The sequence below is a fragment of the Natrix helvetica genome, assembly GCF_964273705.1.
Source record: "Natrix helvetica genome assembly, chromosome: 4".
NCBI classification, from domain to species: Eukaryota; Metazoa; Chordata; class Lepidosauria; order Squamata; family Natricidae; genus Natrix; species Natrix helvetica.
Genome location: NC_138550.1, coordinates 152,809,686 through 152,830,785, shown reverse-complemented (window position 1 = coordinate 152,830,785; position 21,100 = coordinate 152,809,686). Strand labels below are relative to the sequence as shown.

At 41.6% G+C, this 21,100-nt stretch overlaps 1 protein-coding gene across 1 annotated transcript in view; it reads left to right on the top strand.

The window, feature by feature from the left end:
• EIF3H (eukaryotic translation initiation factor 3 subunit H) overlaps positions 1-20,019 on the top strand; it is a 96,726-nt gene extending 76,707 nt beyond the window's left edge. The window contains exons 5-8 of the mRNA XM_081952847.1: positions 7,268-7,417; positions 11,200-11,320; positions 15,213-15,345; positions 19,738-20,019. Of these exons, the coding sequence (XP_081808973.1) occupies positions 7,268-7,417; positions 11,200-11,320; positions 15,213-15,345; positions 19,738-19,835 (502 nt within the window). The 3' untranslated portion in view covers positions 19,836-20,019. The remainder of the gene's footprint in view (positions 1-7,267; positions 7,418-11,199; positions 11,321-15,212; positions 15,346-19,737) is intronic.
• The last annotated feature ends 1,081 nt before the right edge of the window (positions 20,020-21,100 follow it).

Genomic DNA, 21,100 nt, shown 5'->3' with positions numbered 1-21,100 from the left:
CAGCGTTCCAAATATCATCCAAAATTAAATCAGAGTCCAAGGCAGAACTTTCCTCAAACTTCCAATTTATTAAGAGAGACATGTTGGCACATCTGTGGAAAACCCGAATCTGAAAGCTTCCTGGCTTTTCCATCCAGTTGAAAGTTCATGATCTTGCCCCACACCCACAAGTCCATCACATGGGCCAATCTTCCACTGCCATGCTGGCATTTCCACCCATCCAGTTCCAGTCAAGTGGAGAGGTGCGGAGACAAAGAATGACCTTGGGCTTCTAGAAAGGAATGTTTTATTTTGGCAACAACACATTTGACTCCTTACTATTCCCCCTCCCAATTACCTCACTAATGAAACAGCATAGTAAAATAATAGAGAGTGTGGCAGGCCAAAGATCCTAAAAGGAATATGACTGCAGGCCTGACAGTATAATTGCATGAAAGGATGTCTTGAAGTCATTGAGGGCTGAGACTTGAATGTATAATACAATTATTCCCTAGCTTAGTGTTTCCTGTTTATATGACATTATTGGTTACAATTTTAGAACATGTTTTAGAGAACTGTAAAGGCTGCATGCTTTTACCTTAGGTAATGCACCTCTGAATTAAATTGTAAACCCTATTTTGAAAACCACCAAACCACAAGTTAGCATAATACCTCAAACGATCAATGGTATGCATAGCTGGGTGTGTAAATCTAGTCTCTGATTTTGAAAATACTGAAACTACTGTTCCATAGCCTTATCTCTTATGTAGTCTTCAAAATGAAGGATTTGCCTTCCATTTTCAGCAAATTGTTTCTGTGGGTACCAGAGCAAAAAACAAGTGTCTTTTAAATGACAAGAATTGCCACCCTTGTTCTAGCTGCAGAACAAAATTATCTTAAGGTTACACTTGGGGCAAATATTGATTGACCTTTTAAAATGTGCTTTAGAGCCCTGGTTCTGTAAATCTGTTGTATCAGAACTAGTGGGATTTTCCTCTGAATGTCTTTTAAAGTGTCTTGATTTGCTAGGACACAGCTTTTGACATGAACATTAACAAAATTGAGTTGAACTCTAGTTCAGAGCAATGATGGAATTTCCCCCCTAAATTGCTTGAGCCCAAAGCACTGTTTCTCCTCCGATCATCTCTAGTCAAGCAAGGGCACCTTATTATACAGATTGATCACTTTCATGACTCAAGAATAAGAACAGAGGAGATCCAGGGAACCTAGAAAACATTGAATATATTTAGTATTAAAAAAAAGTTTTAAGATTGTACAATGTGACAGGTCCTCATTGTTTAAAGGGATCTTGGACCAACCCCCAACACCCCCCCAAAAAAGATCGCCCTGTCCTCAAGATACAATAAGATGTATGAGCAATTGATGTATCTCCCTCCAAAAGAAGGTGAAGCATACTGACATTTCATTAGATTTACAGATGCCAGATTGTGTTTATTTTACACTAGCTGGATACTTGTGCTCCACTATGAAACTATGTGATCGGGCTCTTCTCCTCTCACCTTTTCTCCCTCAGACTTGCTCCACGGAAGCCTCTCCTATCTTATCTCCTTCTCTCCCTCAGGCTGGCCCCATTGATCTTCTCTTTTCCCCTTCTCTCCCTCAGGTTTGCCCCACAGAGGCCTCTCCTCTCCTTTTCAGTGACCCTTGGCAGTCTGGATAAAATCAAGGCTTATGGGCCAGTACTCATAGTTAAGAGTCACATTCTTGTAAAATGATAGTCGATGGCTATGTGTTTGTTTGGAACCGCAATAGATTCTGGAGTTTCCTTCTGAAAAAAATAATATATGATACTATGGGCAATGAAGATGTGAAAAGCTTCTAAGAATGCATTTAATTAAACCAGCCTTCTTTGCATTCAGATTAATGTCAATCATAGCAGGCACACTTGTGTCTAAGGGACAAGATTAGCTGGACGCATTCTACATTTCTTCCTGTGTTTTATAACCGCAAGTATCAAATAATTAAAGAGAACTTTAGAACGCCTGAATGTATGGTTCACATAACTTGATTAGCAGCTTGTTTTTTGAAGGTCCAGTTGAAGGATGAAGTTGAAGTAAGATATCAAAATTATGACACCTCCATCTCTAGAAGGTGTTGATATCCTTCTCATTCCAGGTGGTCGCTAGAGAAAAAGATCAGGTATTCATTGGAGTACATTTGATTAGTGACATAGATATAAAGTTTTAAAGGTAAAGGTTCCCCTCGCACATATGTGCTAGTCGTTCCTGACTCTAGGGGGCTGTGCTCATCTCCATTTAAAAGCCGAAGAACCAGCGCTGTCTGAAGACGTCTCTGTGGTCATGTGGCCGGCATGATTAAATGCCGAAGGCGCACGGAACGCTGTTACCTTCCCACCAAAGGTGATTCCTATTTTTCTACTTGCATTTTTACATGCTTTCAAACTGCTAGGTTGGCAGAAGCTGGGACAAGTAACGGAAGCTCACTCTGTTAGGCGGCGCTAGGGATTCGAACCGCTGAACTGCCAACCTTCTGATCAACAAGTTCAGCATCTTAGCCACCGAGCCACCAGGCTTCCCCTGTCCAACTGTTACTGACTTAAGGGGGCAGCACTGCTCAGCTCCAGTTCTCTGGAAGACATTTCCAACATCATGAGAACAGCATGAAAATATGGAACCAGAGGTGGTATTCTACCACTTTGGATCGGTTCGCCCAAACCGGTAGCAGAAATTGCGGGTGGCCCCGCCCACCTGCCCCAGCTCTATGGCATCCCATTTAGGCCCTTCTTTTGCCCAAAGCGCATGCACAGAAGGCTGAGGGCATGCGCAGAGGTGGCACTTGCACTCACATTTGCGAACCAGTAGGGAAGATAAGTGACTACCACCCCTGTATGGAACGCAGTAATGTTTCTTGCCCAAGCAGTAACTATTTATTTATTTGCATTTGCATGCTTTCGACCTGCTAGCAAATAAATTCTGGATTTCACAAGCTATTTTCTAGGGTTTTTATCAGTGGTTTTTCCTATAACATTTTTTTGTAGCGAGGTTGAGAAAGTTTGGGGGGGAAATAAATTGTCGACGGCATGGTTTCTTTCTAAAACTGCAGACAGAAAGAGAAAAGCTTTCTCCAAATGATCCTTTCTTTCCTCTTTTGCCGTTTGCTTTTTATTTATTTTTTAAGTCTTCGGCTTTTCAATTTTGTTTAAAAATAAAAAGAAATCCCTGGGTAATGCTCAGACTAGGAAAGAAGGGGACAGTCTGTTGGGTTTGGAGGTGGACAGGGTGCTATGTAAATATTTATTTCACAATTTGGAGAATGAAGTGTTGGTTCCATCTTTTGAAAAGCTGCAAAATTCACCAGCTAGTAGTTGAGAAGGGAAAACATATTTAGATAGGAAGCAGCAAGGATAATAATTGGATTTCCTTATAAAACTAAAAGATCCCTTTGAAAGTTTTAGGCAAATAAAAACAAGAAGGAAAAACCTCACTTTTAAAATCATAAGTAGGATCTAACAGCAAAGGATAAGAAACAGGAAGAACAAAAACTTGTTCTGCTCCTTAGGTTTCGCCCTGATTTTTGTGGAAGGGGAAAAATATGTTGGATCCCATACTTGCAAACGCAATGTGCGTGGGATTTAATTTTTCAATATTTTTTATTAAGATGAAGGGTTTTATTTTTCCTCTCCTGGGTAGCTTGTTCTGTGTACCTTAAGGCAGCAGCAGGCACCGTACCAGAAAGGGTGTTGCCGAGGGCCCACTCGCCCGCCCACGTTCCTTACCTGTATTTGACCCAACTGGGCCATTTACATACGCGCACGCAACGTACAGCACCTGCGTGATGCTCCACCGAGGAGCTGGAGCTTTGCAGGGTGGTGATTGCGCATGCGTGCACAGTGCATGTGCATGTAGTGGATGCCTGCCCCGTCACAGCGTACCGGTTGTGATGGGATCCGGAGTCACCACTGCAGGAGACCGATTGAACAGAGAAGAACTTTGAAGAATGTCCTCCTGCAACTTAACGCAGAGGTGCTGAAGAATGCCGTACGGGTAGTCCTCAACTTACGGCCACAATTGAGCCCCATATTTCTGTTGCTAAGGGAGAAATTTGTTAGGTGACTTTTGCCCCATTTTGTGACTTTTCTCGCTACATTTGTTAAGCGAATTGCTGCAGTTCTTAAATTAGTAACACGGTTGTTAAGAGAATCGGGATCACATGACTGCAGGACACTGCAACCGTCACCAGTGTGAGTCAGTTGTCAAGCATCTGAATGTAAATCATGTTACCTTGCGGGATGCTGCAATGGTCATAAGTCAATTTGAATGAACACTAAATGAACTGTTGCAAGTCGAGGACTACCTGTATTGTCCTGTGGGGGGAAGTGCTCAAAATGTAGCTCATCCACCCATTTAAAACTATTCCTATCCCTTTCAGATATTAATATGGTAGGCACCAGTGGTGGGATTCATTTTTTTTTACTACCAGTTCTATGGGTGTGGCTTGGTGGGCATGGCATGGCTTGGTGGGCGTGGCTTGGTAGGCATGGCAGGGGAAGGATACTGTAAAATCTCCATTTCCTCCTGATCAGATGGGACTCGAAGACAGAGAATAGGTGGGGAGGGGCCAGTCAGAGGTGGTATTTACCGGTTCTACGAACTACTCAAAATTTATGCTACCAGTTCTCCAGAACTGGTTAGAACCTGCTGAATACCACCTCTGGTATATACTCACCTATTGGAAACTCTGATTCTTCTCTAGGATGGTGTAATGGGACAACCTGTCCTACATTATCACTGTCTACAACGTCTCAGGCTCAACGTCTCCAAATATGGTTGATTCTAGAAAATCTAGTCAATACCGTTGCTGAGTCTATTAATAGCTTATTTCCCAAGGTGAAGTCCTAACACTTCTGGAGGACTTCAGCCTGGAGAAGTCTGGTTTCAGAGAAAGGTTTCCTTGCTCTTCTCTAATGGAAAAATTAAAGTTAGAATTATGCAACTCGATGCCCAACAGGACTTTTCAGTACCCACATTTCTCTCTCTCTCTGTGTGTGTGTGTGTGTGTGTGTGTGTAGTGCAAATAGTTATTTTCTTCAAGGGGGCTGAGAACAACTTAAATACTCTAGTATGCCTAGTTTAATGTCTAGCTTAATGAAAAGAAGGACTAGGGGAGACATGATAGCAGTCTTCCAATATCTCGGGTTGCCACAAAGAAGAGGGAGTCAAATAAGAAGCGATGGGTGGAAACTAATCAAGGAGAGAAGCAACTTAGAACTGAGGAGAAATTTCCTGACAGTTAGAACAATTAATCAGTGGAACAGCTTGCCTCCAGAAGTTGTGAATGCCCCAACACTGGAAGTCTTTAAGAAGATGTTGGATAACCATTTGTCTGAAGTGGTGTTGGGTTTCCTGCCTAGGCAGAGGGTTGGACTAGAAGACCTCCAAGGTCCTTTCAAACTCTGTTATTCTATTCTATTATATACTCTGCTGCCCCCACCCATCCATAGAACTTGAGTTTTTGAATTGGATCGTGGCTACAAAGAAGAGATGCATGGAAGCCTTTAAAACTCGCCTATTGATTTAAATTATAAATGAAAACATGGTAAAAAGAAACAATGAAGGACTGTAATATACTCTGCAGTGTACCGACGTTGAAAATCCAAGAATCCCATTCTGTATTGATCTAATTCCCAGAACAGATGACATCATAATATGGTTGCCTGGTTTTGATTTAGCATGTCCAGTCATTATGGTTTGTAAACAGTAATTTATACTTTACCATGTCATGGAACCCAGCCAGTATGGGTTATTTTAATGGCTAGAATGTTGCATGAATTTAGCCAATATTCTTTTGTCAAAGGACAACTGCCAGGATTATGCCTCTATTTTTTTATATGCTGATTTGAAGCACGTAGGACTTCCAAAAAATTATTGTTGTAGTATTTTCCCCCTGCAGTTTCTAATTCATAAATAATTATTTAAAAGTAACTGGCTTAGCAAAGTTGCCTGGGGAAAGGCCAAGTTCAAATTCGTGCTCTGAAAGACCTGTGTGTATGTGTGAGTGTGTGTGTGTGTGTGTGTGTAGGTTGATACGTTTTTTTGTACAGAAGCAAACCAATGGTGTATTTGGCAATAGTGGAGTTCTTTACAGAAGGAGTTCAGAAATGAAGGCAGCACCACTGTTGTGGAATTTTTACCTACTCAGAAGGTAAAGTCCTAGATTAATTTGTACATGTGCACCCAATATAAGCCATATGCCTAAAATAAGCCCTAATTAAGACCCCGCCCACCACAGGGTGCATAGGTAAAAATGAAGCTAGGGTGGGGATGGAGCTGCCCTGCTACTTACTTTAGATAATTGCAGCCAGGCCTTGCACACCTCGGACCATTTCTTTTGCTGCAGCCGGCAAGGCTTTCCTGAATGTCTCTGTAGCCGGTAACAGAGGTCCAGATCGATCTGGAGCTCTGTAATCAGCTGAAGAGGCCTTCAGGAAATCCTTGCTGGATGAAGAAGTTCCTGAAGGCCTCTGATAGCGAAAAAGAGGCTGGCGGGGGGGACGGGACACACGCGCAAGTGAGGTGAGTCGGTGGACGACATTCCCCCCAAAATAAGACTTGGTGCCTTTTTTGGTGGCAAAAAAAAAGACAGGGTCTTATTTTCGAGGATATACACACGATAGATAGACAGACCGACAGACCCACTCACTCACTCTTGCCTGGACTGGTCCCTGCAGGTTTATTTGCAAAGTTTTTTGGAAGTGGTTTCCCATTGCCTCCTCCTTGTGGCTGAGAGAGAGGGACTTGCTCAAGGACTGGCCCAAGGCAGAACTAAAATTCACAGTCTTCCAGTTTCTAGCCTTAACTACTATCCCAAAGTGGCTCTAATTTACCGTTGACCATATTGACAGCGACGGTCACCTCCAGCATGCCAAAGACACCAATGTTTCTGTATATTGTTAGGATGACTTGGCGACAGATATGTTGCTTGTCCTCCAATATTATTATTTTTGTATAAGAGAACCTAAGCTTAAAAGGGACCTCAAAGTTCTCTAGATCGTGATATGATAATTTCTTCTTGACTCTTCAAAACTGGTAACCCAAGTCTGTTTATTTTGGTTTGTTTTTCCCATAAAAATATTACAAGTGTGTGGAATAAATCAGATTTCCCTCCAGGCTCTTTGTCTCCATGCCTTCCAAAAATTTATCCTCCACAATTCGAAGAATGGAGCAATGTAGTCTCTGCAATGAGAAGCTGAGAATATTGCTTGTTTCTGATGTAGCTGTAAGAAATATCTGTGTGCTTTTCATTTCAGGTTGAAAAAAGCAGGAATTGCCTTTGAAAACATGTTTGAGGAAGTCCCCATTAACATCAGGAACTCCTACCTGATCAACGTTCTTCTTTGGGAGCTGGAAAAGAAGTCAACAGTTGTAAACAAACATGAGTTGCTCAGCCTCGCAAGCAAGTACGTGTTGGTTTGAAATCAAAATGCAGCCTGTGCTTCTAGACTTTCGTTGAAATCATTGTAGAAATGAGAAGGCAATCAATTTAGAAATGTCATCGTTTTCAATTAGTAAGAAATTGACGGAAAATATAGGCTAGATCAGTGATGGCTAACCTTTTCCGGACTGAGTGCCCAAAGCCCCCGTGCATGTGCGAGCGGCGCCCATATGTGCTCCGCACCCTGCGCATGTGTGCAATCCCTGGCAAGCCCAATGCATGTATGTGCAGGCACCCGCTTGCGCCCTGCCCTCCCCACATATGTGCACCCCCTATGTATGCCTTTCTCCCAGCATGCACGTGTGCCCCCACATGCGCCTTGCCCCTTTGTGGCTCCCCGCATGTGCCCTGTCCCCACGCATGCGCACATCACCTGCATGCACATGTGCCCCCCACATGCATGCGGAGCAGAGACCTGAAGACCACTTGGCTGGCAGGAGGCACACGCATGCATGCACAGCTGAACTGGGGCAACGGCTTGCGTTCCCACAGATAGGTTGCTGCATATCACCTCTGGCATGCGTGCCATATGTTCGCCATCACAGGGCTAGATGCTTGGAGAATTTCACCAGGTTATTGCAAAAAGAGAGGAACTTGGACTATGTTTTCCAACAGTTTCACACTAAATCCCACTGAGAATTGTCATCTAACTCTTCCAGAGGATAGCATATTGGCAGAAGCCAGTTTGACTTCAGTTTGATTTAAAAGATACGGGTAAGACATCAATTAGGATTTTCAAGTTCAAGATGGCTTTTGTATCTGAAAGAATTATGCACAAAATTATTCAACCTGCATCTTAGGCTGCAGTTTCTCTATTTTCCATTTTTATTAATTGTGCCTCTTTATTCTTTTCAACATATTTATTTTTCTTCAGATTGAGCCAGATTGCTTCAATATTTGTCCTACCATTTCTGTAGCAGAATGGTTAAAATACTTTTTTAAAAAGATCTCAGGCTTTCAAATCAGTTTCTGTGTAAGAGATCTTTTCACTGGGAATACTTTTCTTGCCTTTTTTGATATTCCTAAAAACAAGATTTGAGGAATATCCTTTGGCAACTTTCATGCATAAATTACAATGTCAGATCAGCTCTTAATCTAACTTAACATCTGGACGATTTGGGATACCATTCCAATACGTATCTCCTGTTTATTGGTATTTTGAATTTGTCCAATAACACGTGTTCTCTTCAGTTACTTATATTTGAAAAATAGCACAATCAATTGAAATTGTAAGTAACACAAGAAACAGACATATTAAAAACATTCCACAAAAGTAAGTTCCAATTTATCTGTGAATTCTAATATTCTGAATTGCAAATATAAATGAGTCTGTACTGGAAAAAGTCTGTCTCAGAAGAATATTTTTTTCCAAATCATAGCTGCCCTAACCAGAAAAACTTTCTGTTCTTGTAGTACTCAAGTATCCTTGTTGCTCTCTGATCTTGGCTTTTTTCTTGAAGACGTCTCATTACCCAAACTAGGTAATATCATCAGTGCTGATGATGTTATGTACTTTGGGTGATAAAACATCTGCCAGGAAACAACCAAGCTCAGAGAAAGAAACACCATGGACTCCTCAATTCAACCCTGAGCTACAAACATTCTCCTTTTATTAGCACCCACTCTACTTTGTTCTAAGACAGGGGTGTCCAAACTTGGGAACTTTAAGACTTGTGGACTTCAACTCCCAGAATTCCCCAGCCAGCATGCTGGCTGGGGAATTCTGGGAGTTGAAGTCCACAAGTCTTAAAGTTCCCAAGTTTGGACACCCCTGTTCTAAGAAGACTTCTTTCAGAAAGGCCTGTAATGCTGCACAATTTTGACACTTTATTTTAAAAACAATACTACTGTATTTTTCAGAGTATAAGACACACCTTTTTCCCTCAAAAAAGAGGCTGAAAATCTGGGTGCATCTTAGACACTGAATACAGCATTTTCTGCCTCCTGACCCCCCCCCCTCCCCTGGTTCACCAAAATGGCCCTGCACAGCCTTTAGGAGCCTTGCAGAGTGCTCCTGGGGGCTGGGGAAGGCAGAAATGAGCGAAAAATGGGCCGTTTTTCTGGTTAGTTTGGGAGAGGGGCACCCCCCAGGATCAATCTGTAAGCCTCTTAAAGACTATTCATGCCCTTTTTTGGGGGGGGGAACTGGACCCGTTTTCACGAGGTCTGCGGAGTGAAAAAACATTTTTTTAAAAAAATTTGTCTCTTCAAAACCTTGGTGCGTCTTATACTCTGGTGCATCTTATACTCTGAAAAATATGGTAATTGTTGAGCATGTTTCCCTTTAATACTCAACTGAAGAAGGTCCATGGATTGCCAATTTGCTGCTTGGCCATTGTGGTTGGGGCTGATCGGATTGTGAGCCCAATTTCATGCAGAGTTCAGTTTCGTACATTGTTCCAGCTGACCATAATCCACCCAGATATCTTATCACGTTTGTTAAGCAAATAAACAGCCATTCAAAATGGGAAACTTTACCAAAGCAATTGATGTTTTGAGTACATGGGAATTTCCCTTTTAGTGAAGGTTTGCATCCTCATGAGATTAAAATTATTATTAGGAAATCCATTCTTAGGCAGTGTCACAAATTCTCAAGTGATTGAACAGGAAATTTACTTTTATCTTCAAATTGTTTCTATGTAAAAACAATGAGAACTTGAGGGTTATTTTGTGTGTCTTTCTCATTTTCACTGCCCAAAACCTTTTATCTCCCAGTTCAGCAACCTTAACCTAGGATAAAGTCAACATGAAGATAATAATTTCTATAATGATTTCAGCAGGACAGATAATCGTGTTCTTCAGTTTATCAAAAATATTTTTTTTTTCAGGCTGGTTCTTAAATTTTCAACATCTAATGTATCATTTTCTGCTTGCTTTATTTTTTTTTCAGTCTTCCAAGTCCTAGAGGAAACTGAAATAATATAAAATAGTTATGCTGATACAAAATAGAATCTTGGATTAAGTTTTTGGGGTTTTGAAGCATTTTGTTCATTTAGTTTCATCATTCCCCTGCTAAATAACTATTTTCAAATAGGAGAGATGGAGGGGAATTCAATGGGGCAGCTGGCAGAAAGTTTCTCCTGCTCCCACTGCTTTTCCCCCCACCTGTTATTGTTCTTTTTATTTATATCCTGCCTTTGATATTTTTATATAATAATTCAAAGCTGTGAATATTCTTAATATGCTTTCCTTCTCCCATTGTCCCCACAACAACCACTCTGTGAGATGGGGTGGGCTGAGAGTGACTGGTCAAGGTCACCCAGCCATTTTTCATGCCTAAGGTGGAACTAGAACTCCCAGTTTCTAGCCTGGTGCCTTAACCACTAGATATAAGGAAGTATCTCTAAAACAATGATCCAGTGAGACACAGATTGTCTAGTATGAACATTGCCTTTGGACATATATGGACAATAGTCTGAGATGTGTTATATTAGAGACATGTCTTCATAACATTAATAAGGTAGTGGTGATTTAATATTTGTAGCCATTTCTGAAAGCAATAATTGGTGTACTTTATTAGCTAGAATGGAGATTCACCATTTTAGTGACATGAAACTTTCTTTCATTCTCAACTCCTCCTCATTACAACAAGAGATATATAGACAATAGGTACCAGCTCAGTGAAGAAAATAGAGACATATTGTGGGTTCATAAGGCAGATTCAGCTCAATTTGATCAGCGTACACCATTGTCTTTTTGCAGACTTAGTTGCCTGTCTTCATCAGAGTATGTCCTTGTCTGTTTCAGTAACCATCTTAGCAAAACCCTACAACTATTGATGGACCGAGTGGATGAAATGAGTCAAGATATTGTAAAATACAACACCTACCTAAGGAACACCAGCAAGCAGCAACAGCAGAAACACCAAGTAAGATTTTGGCGACAGGCCACCTGTCAAAATGTTTGATAGTGAACCAGTTCATGATGGGATTTTGATAGTGAGATTCAAATTGGCAGGAACATTTTTTTAAAATTACATTACCTAAATATACGAGCCAGTTTAGAAAGCCGCTCTTTCTGTCTTTGGCATTTATTACATGGAGAACATGGGCTTTCCTGCTGTGTGATCCTTGACTTATTGGTAAAAAATCTGCAGAGGCAAATTTATGAAACGATTTTAAAGATGGAAAAACTGATTCGAAGGGAGTGAATCAGGGAAGATTACCTAGTAGTTCTTGCTCAACTTCTAATGGCTGTAATTGGGTTTCGTGCACTATTGCTGGCCCTGCTCATTTTATTTACCTCTACAGTTGAATACAAGCACAAGCTATTTTTTGGGGGGAAATTTCCTATTTGATATGAAATATAAAAATACATTTTATGGATGTCTTTTCCCCCTTCTTGTTCTCTTTCCTTCTCCGCTTCTCCCTGTCACCTTCCCATTTCTTTCCACTTTTCATTCTCTCTGGCATACAAAGGTTTATGCTCTTATTCACTCATATTTTCTAAATCTGGATGCATTTTGTGTTCTGCTATCGAGCAGCAAAATGTCACCAGACATTTTTTGATTCGCCGGCCAGAAGTGTAACAAAATCTGTACTTCTGAAGCTTTAAATGTTTGCCAGTTAAGGGGGACAGGCAAGACAGAGAATAAAATCTGCTATTTTGCCTGTCTCCGTACCTCATAATAATATGTAACTCTCTCTTAAAATGAAAATACTGAGAATATTTGCAGACTGCTTTCTTTCTTTTACTACTCTCAAACAGTATTGAAAGTGAAGCTGCGTTCATTTTAAATTAATGTTACGACCTACCCACTCTGCTCTTCTTTTTCTCCTTGTACCTTTTCTGATTTTCTACATAAAAAGCTGAAATAGTAAATCAATCGTTGAAATTGGTCACTGTCTTAACATAACTTCTGCTAACGTCATAGCTCCATCATGTCACAAACTTAAGATAATAGGTGAGGTTTGCACAATTAAGCTAAACCAACCCATCTACTCCCCAGGCATTAACGTGTGACTACATCATAATGCCTTTGACTGATTTACTTACACATGTTGTACAAATCAGATGTTTAGTCCCTATGGCTATTGAGATGTGAAGATCTTGGGGAGCTTAATGAAGAGTAAGAGTGGACAGTTTTCTATTAAACACTCAAAAGTGACAACATTTTGATGGAGGAGAGAGCTACAGTAGGCAGGATGTGATGCCAAGTGATAAGGATTGCATCACACACCATGCTAAGCCCACTTTAGAAGACGGGCTATAATTTTCACGATTTCTCCTTCAAAGTAGTTTTTCAAACCATGTCAGTTTCTCCTAAGAAGAAATTATTTGCCAGGCAATTCAGTTTAAGGTTTGGAATCTTCCCACATTCTCCCCTTTTAAGTCTGAGACCATCCATTTTTCTATGAGCAATTAAAGATCTGTGGGTCACAGTAGGGCTTGTAATAGTGGCTTTAGGTTGCACAGTATTAAAAGGAGATGGGTGGATTAAAGTATATTTTGCCTTCCTAAGGAATATAACTCTGCATTTTGAAATCCAGATGTGCTATATAAAATATAATATTGCCTTTGTTGAACTGAGGACCCCTGAAATAAAGAGGTTAAACATAGTCTTCTCTTATTGACCGTTTAAATCAGTGCTCCCCAACCTTTTTATCGCCGCGGACCGGTAAATGTTTGATAATTTTTCCATGGCCCGCTTGTTTTGATTTAATAATTGTATTTAAACATGCCTTCAAAATAAAATACAGCTACACCAAAATGTCACAAATGTCACCTAAGACAACAACGAAATCAGTATTATTTGAAACTCAAAGTTATGTTTCTTCAAGGTACTCGCTTAATTAAAAGTGTTATATAATGTCAGTATCACTTAACAACGCTCCTGCTTAGCAACCAAAATGTTTGCTCAGGAACTCTGGCATTGAAGTGTGCAAGTCTTAAAGCTGTCAAGTTGCAAGACCCTTTGCACCCCTAACCCTTTAGGGAAAAAAAAAACCAGGGTCTTCAAACCTGACAGCTTGAAGACTTGTGGACTTCAACTCCCAGAATTCTGAGAGTGATTGATGCCCTTGGTGGACTTCAATTCTCAGAATTCTGGGAGTTGAAGTCCACCAGTCTTAAGAGCCAATTTTGCAGATCCCTGGGCAAAATTGGCTCTTAAGACTGGTGGACTTCAACTCCCAGAATTCTGAGAATTGAAGTCCACCAGTCTTAAAACAGCCCCAAGAAGCGAGGAGGGAGAAAAAGAGACGGAGGCCAAGGAGCTTCTCTCCCCCCCCCCCCGCAAAACAGCCCCAAGAAGCGAGGAGGGAGAAAAAGAGACGGAGGCCAAGGAGCTTCTCTCCCCCCCCCCGCATCAGGGAGCCGGCGGGCAGTATCAAATTAGCTGATCACGCGGCATGCACGGAAAGCGAGGTTTGACCGGGTGGGGCAGTGAAACTCCAGGGCTAATTCCCCATGAGAACTGTTGCCTCTGAAGCAATATTTTGCTCCAATGCAATATTTTGAAACTTTAAGCGCCCCTTTCCCTTTTTTCTTTTCAACCCACAATGATTAGGGAGGATCCTGAAGTCGGGCGGGGATGAGAAGCGAGGCGGCAGAAAAAGAAACAGAGGCCAAGGAGCTTCCCCCCCGCCCCCTCCCAGCAAAAATCTAACCGGGGAGCCGGGCGGGCAGTAGCAAATTAGCCAATCACGCCGCATGGGCACTGGGCAGTAGCAAATTAACCGATCACGTGGCGTGATCGGCTAATTTGCTACTGCCCGCCCGGCTCCCTGGTTAGATTTTTGCTGGGAGGGGGAGGGGGGAAGCTCCTTGGCCTCCGTTTCTTTTTCTGCCTCCTCGCTCCTTGGGGCTGTTTTAAGACTGGTGGACTTCAATTCTCAGAATTGTGGTGAGGGAACAGTGGTGAGGTTTGCCTTTCGGCCAATCAGGAAGCAGAAGTTCCTCGGGCGGCCCAGTGCCGATTGATCCACGGACCGGCACCGGTCCGCGGCCCGGGGTTTGGGGAACAAGGGTTTAAATGACAGTCTAAACAGTGGTGGGATTCAATTTTTTTTACTACCGGTTCTGTGGGCGTGGCTTGGTACGTGTGGCATGGCTTGGTGGGTATGGCAGGGGAAGGATACTACAAAATCCTCATTCCCTCCCCATCCCACTAACCTGCTTTCCAGCTCCATTCTCCTGTTCAGGGCAACAAAAGAAGATCAGCTGGGAGGTAGTGGGGGCGGGGCCAGCCTATTTGCAAGTTCTCCGAATTGGCAAATAGGCTGGCCTATTAGGGTCTCACCTGGAACTGGCTGACCATCTCAGCCTGCTGAGCCTCTAGGAGCTGGTACCTGGCCTTGTACTCCCGCAGGTCTTCCCTCTGCTTGGAAAGCCTATGCTCATAGTCTTCAGTGAGGTGCTTCTGCTGAGCCTCCTTCTCGGTCCGATCCAATTTGAACTGAGCTGTTTTGCCAGTTCTTTCTCATGGTGGCTCCTTAGCTCCATCAACTGCTTCCTGTTGGGGCCCTAAGCAGCCTGGGCAGGCAGGGGAGGAGTGGCTGGGAGGGGAGGGGCAAGTAGAGGCCGGCGAGGTACCCCTCCATGTGAGTGACATCGAGTTGGCGATGCCCACCCAGTCACATAGCCACCTTGCCACGCCCACCCAGCTGGTCATTAGGCAGATCATATTAGTGGTCCGCGGGTTTTAAAATTATGAATTTAGTGGTCCCCGAGGTCCCAAAGGTTGGTGACCCCTGCTTCAGATGATTTCCAAAGAATGGCCTTTGGATCAAAGCATCCATTGAACTCTTATGTGTCTTTAGTACCAGCAGAGACGTCAGCAAGAAAACCTACAGCGCCAGAGTAGAGGAGAACCTGCCCTTCCTGAGGAAGACTTGAACAAACTCTTCAAGCCGCCACAACCTCCTCCCAGGATGGACTCCCTTTTGATTGCAGGTAATGATCCAGGGGGAAAATCCATCACTTTTTATATCTCTGCTGCTTGTTTTCAGCGTGATATGGAAGCAAGTAAAATGGATGACCCTGTTCTGGTTTCGCTGTGACTTTTAAACTTCACTTTCAGGTATTTTAAGGTTTTGCTGCTGCTTTGAGCTTCACCTTCAGGTATTTTAAGGAAGTACTTTAAATCAGGCATAATGTTGAACAGCAAATTCTTGCTGTTTGGATTCAGGTTGGTATTAAGTGTTGGTCCTAAAGGTGGATTTGTTGTGTATCTCTGTTATTTCATTTATACCCTGACACAAGCAACATGCAAACAGCTTCTTGAAGAATCTGGATTAAGGCACATGTGAGATCTAGATCTTTATTTCTACGAACTGACTACATCCTGTATCTTCAGTCTGTGTCCCAGAACTATAAAATCTTCATAAGTAGCAAATTCAGATTTCCCACCTTTTTTTTCCTGGAATTGCGGGAAAAAGGACAGAGGTCAAGGCACAAAAGCAAAATGAATATACACTATGAAGTTAAGACACAGTGAAAAGGAAGTGTTGACAGTGTTTTCGTCCAATCTAACACCCACCAAATTCCCAATTATCCTGCTAGCTGGGAATTCTGGAAATTATAGTTTAATGTATTGGGAAGGCACCATGTTGGGAGAAGGCTGGACTAGAGAAATGTTTTTGTGATAAAGCATGGTTTAAAAAATCCTGGTGTTCCTGTTTTTGGTTCCTTGTGCCATGGTAATTTAGGAGCCGAAGATCATGTGTGGATTATAACATTTCAAATATAATTTAACATTCCCTTAAAACGGAGCTCTTCAAATCATTTTAGATGGATAAAAGTAAAGGTTCCCCTCGCACATATGTGCTAGTCGTTCCCGACTCTAGGGGGCAGTGCTCATCTCCATTTCAAAGCCAAAGAGCCAGCACTGTCCGAAGACGTCTCTGTGGTCATGTGGCCGGCATGACTCAATGCCGAAGGTGCATGTAACGCTGTTACCTTCCCACCAAAGGCGGTCCCTACTTGCACTTTTACATGCTTTCGAGTTGCTAGGTTGGCAGAAGCTGGGACAGGTAACGGGAGCTCACTCCGTTACACAGCACTAGGGATTCGAACCTCTGAAGAAACCCACCTTTCTGATTGACAGGCTCAACGTCTTAGCCACTGAGCCACCGCGTCTCTTTTAGATGGATAGGATACTATAAAATATGTGGAACTGTATAAATATTAGCCTCCTTGGCTAGCTGAAAATAGGTATGTCTTGAATTCTGATTGTTCTCCGGCAACCAAGTATTTTTTGAAAGGGAAACCCCCAGTTAAACTTTTTTCATTTTTTTCAATTATGTTTCCATTAATTTCCGCTTTAATGTATTATACTTCAGTTAGGAGAAAGGACAACTGATTTATATTTGAACAGCCCTCCGCCAATTTTTTCTTTTTCTTTTTAGAAGTCTGGGGGGAAAAACTAAAAGCCTTCACTTTTTTAAAATTCATGCAGAAATAAGTTGTGGATCAAAGCTGAAATGTGGCTGGTTTTGTCTCGGAGGCATTTTAAAAACTTTTTGAAGTGGAACGTGGAAATGAAAACGTATTGGTCTGCTAAGCAATTTTAATTTTGATAATCTGGCTTCCTCTCTTTGCTCTTCCTGATTAGTAGAGGAAATAAATTATAAGAGTAAACTATGTACAAAAAGAGGGGGCCGGGGGCAAGGTGACACTTTTTTGATTTGTGTAGCACTTCAGACAAACCCTTCACAGACGGCTGACTTGAAAAATTGCTAATAACTGAGGTAGCTAACAAAAACATGACCTATAAAATGTCAGCTGGCTGAGCAAAGCAGCATTGTTAGAGATAGAGCAAAAGAGTATATGTATGTACACTCAGTATCGTAGTACTATTTCTATTCCTATTTTTAATCCTCTTTTTCCAGTTATTTCACTTATTTATTAAGTTATTCCACTTTATAGGATGTATCTGTTATAAAATTTCAGAAGTGGATTTCTGAAAAAAACTTGTAAAATTTAGTTTGAGTCATATAAGCTGTATGCAATATGCAAGTTCCGAAAGCTAAAAAGGAATTCACTAAATTTTGTACTGATATAATCCGTGGCCTGCATGAGTAAACCTAATTTTATTTTTGTACTGTTCAGAATGCAAAATCAAACCAACTTTCCCAATTTAATCAGAAGAATGGAAAAGATCACTCCATATTTGTTCAGATAAGACCTTTTTCAAACCAATTTGGGAAAAGATGTTGATAATTGGGTCAATTTTTCAAATATCATCAAGAACTCAAGTCAGATTTTGCCTGATTCTGCTTATTAGCTATTAGAGGTGGGAAGAAGGAAAGACTATATAAGCTATTGGGAAAAGGATCCCATATTTCAACATCTTTGTCCTGACAATCTGCAAACTAGTGTCACACTGAAATAGGATTTTGTAACTTTGGGGAGCCTGAGAAACTGTCCTTGGTGGGGACCAATGGTGTATTCAAATATTTAACAACCAGTTCTCTGTCCTAATGACTGGCTGGGTGGGCGTGGTCAAAGGGTGTGACAGGTAGCCCTTGGCCTCCTGCCCCCCCCCCCCCGGAGCAAAAATGGGCCTCTCGGGGGCACCGCACCGCCCTTGCACCCCATTTTGGGCCTAGTACGCTTCCCTGCAGCCTCGTGGGAGTAAAAGCTGGCAGTGTGGGGGCTGTGCTGCACACATCCCATGCCCCGTTTTGGGCCTAGTAGGCATCCCTGCACTTACCTGGGAGTCAAAAGTAAAATGCAATTTGTCCTCGACTTACAATCATTTGTTTAGCAACTATTTGAAGTTATAACGGCACTGAAAAAAGCGATTTACCGTATGGCCAGTCTCAAACTTCTGACTTTCACAACATCCCCACAGATTAAAATTTGGGATCTTGGCAACCGGCATATATTTATGATGGTTGCACCATCCTGGCGTCATGTGATTTCTGTTTGCAGCCTTCCCAGCCCGCTTCTCACAAACAAAATGAATGAGGGGAAGTGGATTCACTTAATGACCATGTGATCCGCTTAACAGCCATGATAAAAAAAGATCGTAACATTGGGTGCGATTCGCTTGCTTAGTTGTGAAAATTCCATCCCAATTGTGGTAGTAAGTCGAAGACGACCTAAGCATGGCTCAAACTCATCTTTTTTGGATGATTACTATTTCTTTAATAATTTTCCCATTCTGTCCCATAAAGCTTTGCAATTCGCTAGCAACATTTAGAGGGTTGCTAAAAAACTAAGCCTTTTTTTGAGTAAAAATGCTTCCGTTTATATATTTTAGTGCCAAAGGGTAACAAAATGGCTTGGTTCACACAACTCACTAGACACTGTTAATTAGGGATTGGGTAGCTGGAACTGAAGTGCATTGTGGTAACCTGGCTGTTTTGTTAGCAATTTGAACTGTTTGTGAATCAGTCATATTATCAAATTGAACAAATATGAATTAGTTCAGTTATGTCAGGGTAGTGATTTAAAAACCGACCAGCCGACGCAATGATGTAATAATGGGAATGAGTCAGCAAGGTTTTTGGCTGTTATTCCTTTAAGAACCTATATACTGTATTTTTTGGACTATAAGATGCACCAAGATTCAAAGAGTTAAGTAAGAAAAAAAAACGTTTTTGTCCTCCCCGGCCCTCAGGAGCACTCTGCAGGCTTCAGCAGGGCTGGGGGAAGGCAAACATGCCCCTGTTTTTCATCAAAACGGGGGCATTTTCCCCTTCCCCCAGCCCTGCTGAAGCCTGCAGAGTGCTTCTGGGGGGCGGGGGAAGGCAAAACCCCAGTTTTTGCAAAAAAAAGGGGGGGGTCATTTTTTGCCCATTTCTCACAAAAATGGGATGCGGGGGTAGGGTTTGGGGAGGCCAAAAATGGCTGTATTCGGTGTATAAGACGCACCAATATTTCCATGCTCTTTTAGGGGGGGGGGGAGGTGTGTCTTATAATCTGAAAAACACAGTAATAAGAAGAGGCCCTGTTGGGGTGTCTCTCTCTCTTTCTCTCTCTTTCTCTCTCGCTGTGTGTTCTTCCCTTCTGTAATTTACTGATTGTTTGACTCCTGTCTATAGTATGTATGTATAGTATATATTCTTTTGTAGATCAAACCACTATTTCTTACAAACTTCTGTTTGCTGTTATTGCTCCTGGGTTGTCACACATAGTAAAGCTGTGCACACTCTGACAAGTTATATACAGTTTACTTAGTATATGGGCATGGTGTATTGTATGAGCTCTGATCAATGTGAAGAAAATGGAATCAGAAACTACGTTTTAGATGGGAAGTTTTATATTAAAATATTTGTTTGATTTTTCATTAAAGTATTTTGGGTTTTTTCTCTCTCTCCCCATCTCTTTTCTTTGTAGGTCAAATTAATGCTTACAGCCGGAACATCAAGGAATTCACAGCTCAGAATCTGGGCAAGCTTTTCTTGGCTCAGTCACTTCAAGAACACAACAATTAAGGAGGAAAATAAAGTGCTTTTTTCCCCTTGCCTACCAAGAGTGCAGACACTTGGAATCGAAGCACATTTTTACTTTCATTCCACATTGTAAAATGAACCGTGAATTAAACTCTTGTGTGTTTTGAGTAGAATTATTCTTCTTCTAACAGGGGGGCAAAAAAGCATAATAAAAGATGGGAAACTTTTTAGCGTGTGGTTATTGACTGCCAGACAGCTAACTCTAGATTGTTATTTTCAAATGCCAACTTGCATATGCGTGTTTGATAGAACAGATCACTCCTTCATAAGACCTTACATTGCCATTTCAAATGAGGGGAGAAAAAGGCTTCTCCACACAGATTTTGTTTTTAAATACACACAATGTGGAGCCTCTTCAAAGAATTACTCCGTTGAGACTAAATCACATTTCTCAAGTTACCTTTTAAAAATCCATAGAAAGTTTGTCCTTAAATGGCTGGTTGGAATTATATTTTCCCATAGCAATGGACAGGGACAAAACCATTGTAATACCAAGGAAGATTGCCCAAATGAGTCTTTCTGTCTCTTGTATACTTTAAAATTATTTTCAAACAATAACAATGTTTAAAAGATGACTGGCTGCTTTGATACCGAATAGTTTCAGTCAGGAGATTCTGCAGTTACATTATCATTCTGATCATGTTTGAGTTTCTTCTGAGATGGGAGGTTATGGAGATTCACGCTTAGCACTTTTGCCAACTCTCTCCTAAAACTTTTTTTTTTGTAACAAAAATGAAACAGATAAATGGCAAAAGGTGTATTTGAACATCTGAGAATCTTTCCTTGGGCAAAATCTTCCCAAATGATTCAGGTGACAAATTAGCAAAAATGAATGGACTAGACTTAGGGGGTATCTAACTTGCTCATAAACACTTCAGCAAAAGTTCCAGTTCTATCAGGAGAAAGAATGGTTTCCAATTGCATCACAGGTAGTCCTCGATCTATGACCACAGTTGAGTCCAAAATTTCTATTGCTAAGCAATACTGTTCTTAAGTAAGTTTTGCCCCATTTTACAACCTTTCTTGCCACAGTTGTTAAGTGAATCACTGCCGTTGTGAAATTAGTCACACAGGGTTGTTAAGCGAATCTGGCTTCCCCATTGACTATGCTTGTCAGAAGGTCGCAAAAGAGTACGGTTCTACATTTAGGCAACAAAAATGGAATGCACAGGTGCAGTATAGGTGGTACCTTGCTCAGTAGTAGTAACTGTGAAAGGGATCTTGGAGTCCTAGTGGACAACCATTTA